The sequence below is a fragment of the Tinamus guttatus genome, unplaced genomic scaffold (assembly GCF_059628265.1).
Source record: "Tinamus guttatus ecotype Peru unplaced genomic scaffold, ASM5962826v1 Tinamus_guttatus_pri_ptg000266l, whole genome shotgun sequence".
NCBI lineage: Eukaryota > Metazoa > Chordata > Aves > Tinamiformes > Tinamidae > Tinamus > Tinamus guttatus.
The window spans coordinates 197,160-205,648 of NW_028288800.1; the positions used below are offsets into that span (position 1 = coordinate 197,160).

The 8,489-nt window shown below is 35.9% G+C and overlaps 1 protein-coding gene across 2 annotated transcripts in view; it reads left to right on the top strand.

Moving 5' to 3' along the window:
- The window catches only part of ZC2HC1A (zinc finger C2HC-type containing 1A), a 32,214-nt gene extending 23,725 nt beyond the window's left edge, over nucleotides 1–8,489 (top strand). The window contains exons 8-10 of one of the 2 annotated variants that reach the window (XM_088527226.1): nucleotides 2,567–2,686; nucleotides 6,748–6,855; nucleotides 7,332–8,489. In XM_088527226.1, coding sequence (XP_088383352.1) covers nucleotides 2,567–2,686; nucleotides 6,748–6,855; nucleotides 7,332–7,518 — 415 coding nt within the window. In that variant the 3' untranslated portion in view covers nucleotides 7,519–8,489. The remainder of the gene's footprint in view (nucleotides 1–2,566; nucleotides 2,687–6,747; nucleotides 6,856–7,331) is intronic. The other variant, XM_088527227.1, reaches the window with a different exon arrangement.

Genomic DNA, 8,489 nt, shown 5'->3' on the forward strand with positions numbered 1-8,489 from the left:
TATTTTGATACTGAGTCATGTTAAGGTTTAAGTCTAATAAATCTCTGTAGCAGTACTGAGTTTAGCACTGTGTCTTCTATTCGTTGTGGGGAGGAGGAGTTCTAGGATGCTGCCAGAACCAGCTAAAGACCTTCATGAGGAAAAAGGAGTAGGTTCTCTCTGTGCTAAGGCTAAGCAAGCAGGTAACCCCGGCCCCCAAACTATGGTTTCAATAGCAGGTCTCAACACCTGTTTCTGGCCAACCGGAGATCTTTGCGTGTGCAGACTAATTCCTTGTCTCTGCTTATTTCATGTGTCAAGTGCTGTTTCATAGTATGGCAAATGAACCCTTAGCAATTATTTTATCATTTTTATAGTTGAGACAACTTGTACTATTTAAGGTTAAACTCATCGAAGGTGTGCTTCCTGGGAATCATGGCTGTTACTGACACAGCCAGTACTGTGTCCTGCTGAAATGCAGCACACCTGAAATGCACACCTCAGTAAACCAGCACCAGTAGACTTTAAATTTTGATTTTTTCCCCAAAAAAGTATATGTAGCCTTTAAAAATATTAAACCTGCAAAACTGCTAATTTTCTTTCGTTAAGACTCTTAAATTACACAGCTTATACAGTTCATTTGGAACAGATGACCAAATAAGTTGTCTTGGTCTGCTTTGCATTGCAAAGCATTCCTATGATTGTGGTTTTATTTCTTAATACATGAAAGAATGAAAGAGCTGAGTCATCTGGGATTTTTTTTTTTTTTGATAGTATCGTAACCACTGCCAGGAGGATGTTATCTCCAGTGTTTTATGCTCTAGGCGTAACCAGAGTTCAAGGATGATGCTGATAAATTAGAGCTTAAAAAAACCCCCCAAAACTCAAAGGGTTAGAGTATGTGCCTTGCAGTGTCAAATATCTCAGCTTCACTCCACAACTTCGGGGAAATATGTAAAGACCATATATTTTGCCAAGTGGGAATTGATCAAGCATCTTTTTGGGTTAATTGGTTTGAACTAAAACATCTGTTTGGGAAGAGAAAACAGGAGGAACTTGCCTTACAGCCTGGGGGCTAAACTGCCAGACTAAATTTTCAGTGCTCCCTTCTAGCGTTATAATGTATGAATAGCACTTAGCATTGTTAATTTTCTTTTTGTTCATTATGGAGATTTCCTCTGATCTTCTACAGATGTAATGAAGACTGCAAGGTTCTTATCAGAAGCTTTCCAAAGCCTGCTGATGTTGCGAACTGTCTTTTAAAATGATGGAATTGCAGAAAAAATATTGAGAGTATGATACACATAGAGATGCACGAGAGTGTTATGTGGGTTTTTTTAGATAATAAAAGCTTTATCAGACATAAGTGTGCCCTTGACAGCAATAAGCTATTTGCTTATTGATGTTCCTGGCATTGCAGTTTATTAAGGTTTTATGACGAAAGAGTCATAAAACTTCACAATGATTTTAAGGCTTTTTTTCCCTTATTACTTCCGCTACCTAATAGGAGACTTGCAGATAAGCAAAGTAACAGTTCAGCTACACAGACATTTCTATTAAATTTGTCTGTTTGTAGTTCTTTAATACCAGAAAGATCAGTAAAAATACTGAGATTGAAGCATTTTTACTCTCCAGTTAGAGTTCAAACCTTGTGAACGTCTTTGGAAAATAAAAATAACTTTCTATTTCATTCTTGTAGTAAGAATGGAAGTGTAGTTTAATTTTTGCAAGTTTTACTGTATTGTTGCAGATGATAAAATATGAAACTTAATTAAGAACTCTAAAGAGTTCAGGACTTCAGAGAAGATACAGCTTTCCTTACGATGGGGAGATGGGAGAAAGTGTTTTTTTCTTTTCTGCTCACTTTTCTGCCTTCCTCCTTCCACTGCATGAGGACTCTTCTGCCAGGACTTTTTGGTTAGGATTGTTATATATTATCTTAAAAAGAGTATTGCTTGTCTGTGTAGGGCTGTTTATTCTGAGTGTGTTTTTTTTGTGTGTGTGCGTGTATTTTTTTTTTTTTTGAATTATATATTTTATCTTTCCTCTGGCCTTTTCTCATCTTCATAAGAAAACAGAGAATACAAAGCATGATGCTTTATCTGGGCACAGTTTATCCTTTAAAAAAAAAAAAATCCATCTTTCTAATTTGTATTAAGTGGTATGTGCTTACATATTTACTTCCCAACATCTTAATAAAACTGATACGAGTTCTAAATATTTCTAGATACAATAAAGTATAAAAATATTTTTTTGTATATAATTTATATATTAAAATTATGAAAGCAAATGAACAGCCCAAGCATGAGTGCATTTCGCGGCTTCTGAGGATGACTAGAGCTAGTATAAATAAATGTATGTATTGGAAACGTAATCCAAATACAAGTCTAAGAAGTCCCCTTGTGAAAGTAGAACGCTTTCATTTGCTAAAATATTAAATTCTGTTTGTGTGCATGTGTTTGTTTTTTAAGCAAAAATGACATTTCTAATACAATGTTTAACTGTGACTGCTTGTTTATTTTTTTACGATAACTGAAATAGCAATCCAGCAACCTCCTTATGAGTACCCCTTTATATATTTTAATAGTAAGATGGACAAGTTAGGCCCACCTCTGCGAACTGGAAGAGATGTGCAAAGGTTGTATGACACTGATAGAAAAACAGACAGTACCGTCAAAAGACCAAATGAGTTGTTGCCTATTAAGAAGTAAGTATTACAAATCAGTGTGGTTTATCTGTTTTTCAGAAATGTTCCTCAAAAGCACTGGAATAGTAAAAATGTGATCTTTACGCATATCTTCTGCCCACTACGTCTTAAATATAAAAGAGAATATAAGTAATCTAAGTATCTGTTTCATTTTAAATAAACTGCTTCTAATAATAGGTTAGGAAACATGATGAAAACCTTTTTCAGATTTGGTTTCTTCTGTCACTGATTCTGGGTTAAGAGTAATGAACTCGTATTTCTCTAAACCTGAAATAAAACCAGAGTAAAAGTTTAAGAACAGAAATGCCTTATGGTTATGCTTTTAAGTCCAACTGATCCCATGTAAGGGGGAAAAAAAAAGAGGGGGTAAGAGGGGGTGAAATTCAGCAAGCCTAAAACAAAGACTTATTTGAGAAGAAGGTATTCCATCCTTTTTAAAAGGAAATAGATATTATATTTCAGTTAACAATTAATTTGGAGGATACTCAATTCAAAGTGGCTAGTTCTTCATACACAATATTTTAAAATATATTGTGAAAGAGGAGTTAATAGTGAATCATGTGGCCTAAATGTGAAAAGTAATGCTTTAAATAGTAGAAGTGTGTCTAAATATCATAAGGCTGTTTTAGTGTTAAACCCAAAGCTGATGTATTCTTGAGACAGAGCTGAAGTATTTGAACCTGGATTCCTACTTTAAAAAGCAAAAGCATTTAAAAAAATGGTTATGTTTGGAGATACTTGTTGTTTTCTTTGCATATTTGGTTAGAGCTGTGAATGAGCATCCCCCCGAATTAGGTCAGGTTCACTTCATAATACATTCCTAAGATACTGAAAATCGGTTTGAGTTACTAGTTTGCCTAGTCTTTTACGCAGCCATTAAACACAGTGTAGGCACCTCTTCTTCTCTTACATGCCCGTGAGGATCATGGCTGAAGTCTGCCTTCCTGACAACCTGTAATTCAAGATGTTACTTGCCAATCATTTGGGACAGGTGTCTTTACATTGCCACTAGCCATTATTCATTCAGTAACGTAACAGTTCAGTAATGTGATTTGGCATTCAGAGCGGCTGCAATTTCGGGCCAAAGTTCCTGAGCTGACTTGCCCTTAGTCATAAAGATCATGCTTGTGATACTTACAAAGATAAGAGAAGCTTGCCCTTTTCTACTTAGAGATTTCTTTCAATTTTTCATTTGAGAAGTGGTGTGGGGCCTAGATGGGAATGAAACTCAAAGTCTGTAGGAAACGAGGTCACCTTAAGTCTTGGCTCTTTTGAAACTGAGAAAGTCAAGATGCAAAATAAGACATTTAAAGCAATGTCTTTAAGAATTAAGGATACAGTCTCATCTGCTTCATTAATATTTCACATTATTTAAACACCTTACTAAGGAGTTTACATGAAAACAGAAAATGAAAAATAGAACTGGACAAGTAGATGGAAGTGGCAGAGAGTGGACAGATTGGAAGAGACCGAGTCACCTGTGGTGGCAGAAATGGAGTTATTCAGGGATGCCTATGCTTATGGGAAAACCTGTTTCTCCCGTGGTCAGCTTGCACCGAGAGGGTGCAGTTTCCAGATTTCTATCATCAAATAGAAGTGAAAATTGATGCTAATTTTGTGTTTAGATCTGGTGTGCATAAAGTTGTAGATGGTGGTAGCCTGCTGCTTCTGTTAATCCATTCATCAAAATGGCTGAAATAGTGTTACTCTTTTAGAATTAGCTCTAAGCTTTTATGTTGGGCTGATAAATTTGGGTTTTTGCTGAAATTTCAAAAAGTTAATTAAAAGATAGCTGCAGAAATTTTACATGAAACTACTTGAAAAATAAGATATCCTTTTAAATCTTTAATGGATTCTGTTTTATCTGCTCACAGGGCTCGGTGCTTCACTCAAGGGGGTAGGCAGTGCACTTTCCATGTGTCTTTTGTTATTTTTTTCTACCTTCAGCTTGTGGTCCATGCACCTTACCAGACACCATTCAAACCATGTTCTTAAAATATCTTCGGTATCTTGAAGATGGGTGGGTGGATTTCTTTAGTAAGTACGTAATATTAAAGCATCATATGGCTTTTTTCAGAATACTTAGTGAAATTAAGGTATACTCTTACACATTTTACTGATATGAAAGGTTGAAGTGTAGGAAAGAGTAGTGGGCACTTTTTAATGTATGTACTTTATTATCCTAAATATTTAATACTATATTCAAGACTTATTAATTCAATCTATAACAACTACAGATTTCAATTTTAGAAATTACAGCTCAGTTTTGAAGAAGATATAAGCCAGTCTAAAGTTGAGAATCAAGGGAAAAAGTGTGATTCATTAATATACTTTAAATATTTCATCTAACTTGCCTAAGTAGACATTAGGGCACAATTCTGTGCTTTCCGTCATTGTTCATCAGTCCCTTATCCATGAGATTTGCCATTTCTGCATCTGCAGTTGTCTTAGTCTTTATTTACTTTCCTAGCTTCATAGCAATTAATAGTCCAGTATTTTTTCTCCACTATCAGTTCAAATTAATTCTGCTTGACCAAAAGATGCATCTTCACATAAAGGAAGAAATAATACCTGATAGTGTGTTTAGAACCAGTACTGTGATACGCGCTTGTAACAGTTGAGCTTATGTGATACTTAGAAGCTTTACCTTGCATTTCTGTATCCTCTCAAAGATTGACATTATCACTTTTAATAGGTTTTAATTGTGGTATAACTTGTGAAATGCTTTTGAGTCTGTACAGGTTTAATAAAACCATCTTTAGACTCTCTTGATAAGGTAAGAGGGCAGACAGAAGAACAAAAGGAAGAGCTGATGTCCTGCCATGTGTGTCAGGACCTCTGAGCACTGGAGACATTTCCAGTTTGGGCAGGTGCCATTCCTATTGAATCTGACTATGGGAATTATGTATTATTTCACCTGGTTTAATCTTTAAATTTTATTTCCTCATTACACTATTTTGTACTTAATCATTTGGTGTCCTTTCCACTGAAGTGTTGAAGTAACTGGTACTAAATGGATGGCACTGAAAAGCTCTCCTTAAGCTGCTGGTAACATGAAAAAGGATGTGCTTCATGTTACATATTGTGTAAAATTAAAAAGATATTGCATTGTTCCTCTGTTTTAGTGTCACATTTGAAATTACTGAAGTTGAATGCATTTCCTCAAATCCTTTTGAAAACCAAGACAAAGTTGTTCAGAATTCCGAAAGGAGAAGTTGTGTTTTGTTGTTGTTCTTTTTGTTCTTTATTGGCCTCTTGGTGACTACAGAAACTTTTTAAGCAGAATATTCATTCAACTTTTTTTTGTCTGAGCCAATCCCATATTTATGTTTCATTTATACGTTGATGCCAAAGAATGGGAACTGTAAAAAGATTTTGTTTTGCCATGCACGTGGCAAGGTAGTCACTGAAGTCTAGAGAAAGAGGAAGAAATTTTGGTGTACGGTAATTCTCTTGGACAGTACAGAAAAGCTTTATCTTTAGTCCCTGATAATAAAAGATTGTCCCTTACAGCTTTTCTTCGTGCTGCTCAGGTTTTCAGGCAATTCTGACAATTGTCTACTTACCAGAGCAACCACTGAGATTTTGTGGGTGTTGAGCATGTGCTGTTGATTGCATACTAGCTTCTCATAAAACCCTCTTGAGAAAGTAGCTTTTGCAACGATGTGGTTGTCCTATTGAAGCCATCTGTAGGGGTGTTGTGGCAAGCCCTTAAGGAGGAAGAGGGACTACCAAGCATCACCTGAGGTGTATCCGTGCTAAATAAAGTGTGTGGCTAAGTCAGTAGTGTGAGGTCTACCCGTATCCTAGAGTGACAGCAAATGAAAAGCATGAATGGGAAGGGAAATGCTAAGCCTTTTAGTTTGTCATAAGATTTAAGTACTCAAATTCAGTCCAAGTCATGCTAGTTCATGCCAAAGCTTTTCTGTCTGCTATTGATAGAAAATAAGATATATTTTTATGTAGTGCACTGATGGATAGATATCTCTTAAATAATTTGTAAATATATATCCTTTTTTATTCGTGTGTGTGTAATTCACCAAATATCTATTTTGTTTTAGAGGTACAACAAAAACACGGACTTCAACCCCTCCTAGTGTGGCAAGAGCCATGAGCACTGGGGCTTTAACAAACAAGAGAAAAACTAGTAATTCAGAAAATTATTCAAGGTAACTCTTAATTTTGTGGTTTTTTTGTCAATGATAAAAACTTCATTTGCCTGCGGGCCTAGTGTTCTGGCTTTGCAGATGTTGTTAGTTGAACTCAGGTGAAACATGCACGCTCAGCAGAGACAATTGTCCGATACCTGCCCTTCAAGGGTAGGGGAAGAAGAATGGAGTGGGAGTAAGTAGCCTTCTTGCACCAAAAAGCTAAATTTTAAGTTTTGAAACACTAGTTAATATAGCTGGTGACTGAAATATTTGGTTCTGCTCCGGAAATTTTGACATTTTTTTGCCTTATAGGGAAGGAGGTATCTGAAGATACATAGTGGAGTTGGGGAGAAGTCGTGCTGCTGTAAATAAATAAAGTCTAAGCATGAAACTGTAGATAATGAGAGTAATTCACCACAAGGATTAAGATAATTTTGCATTAAGTTATGCTGAACTGAGTTACAGTGAATGCTTTTTATCTGGCTTATTTTCAGGTCTGAAAGTAAAATTGGGTATGATAGTGGAGACCACCCATCCTCAGTCAATGGCGGGAGCTCAAAGAGCAGCGAGGGAAATTCACCTGTTCACTTATCAAAATTCTGTCACGAGTGCGGAACAAGATACCCCGTGGAATGGGCAAAGTTTTGCTGTGAGTGTGGGATTCGAAGGATGGCTGTGTGAACGCCTTCTGAAAAGCAAAAAGCAAATGAGAAGCCTAGAGTGTCTGTTACACACTGCTGCATGGAAAGCTAGAGCACTCCTTCCAGGTAGAGTTCATGCTGCAAACCTATCGGAACATCATACTGTAACTGTCTGCGTGCAATCTGCTGGTTACATAGTAATTTATATATAAATATGTATACTGTATATAGAAATAGCAGGTACCTAAAACTGTGCCATTTGAGGAAATACTCTTTAATCTCTGTTGGAAATATTTTGAATTAAGGTAGAAACATACTATGTAACTTAGGTAGCAGAAATGGTTCCGTGTTTTTACTTATGTAATCCTAGTAGGTAAAACATTATTTAAATCATCTATGAGGTGCCTCACCCATAGGAAACCAGCCATGAAGAACTTAGGCTTTGAAAGTGTCTCTGAGAAGAAATTTCCTCCTTAGGTGACAGTAACTTGAGAAGTTAACTAAGTGAAAACAACATTTTAAATTCCTAATTAAAAGTATCAAAGAGATTGGATCTATCTAATCTCTTTAAAAGTAGTATTCTGACTGGACTTTTTGTTTTTTCTCTGGATTTTCTTAATGAAACAAAGGGGGAAAACTGTCAAAGTCTACTCAATGATAAGGAGAAGAAAAAAAAAAAAAGGATTTTTGAGGTAGTTTTCCACATTCTGTTTTTGAATAGAAACCAATTCATATTTTTGTGTATTTATAAGGACAAATATGTTATCTTCATTTTAATAAGCACCTTTTCTTCAGAAACACTTGTCTTTTTCCTGCCATGCTTCACCATGACCAGTGTATCCAAAATTTCCTTGCATTGTGTCTTAAGAGGTTTCCACTGCCCCTGCTCCCTTTTTTTCCCCAGATTTCTTGAAGGAAAGACAAAATCTATACTTATAATGTTGAACTCTTGTTTTAAAAACAGCCGCCTTGCTTTATCCAGCACAAAGTGTTCCACTAAAATGTTACGAG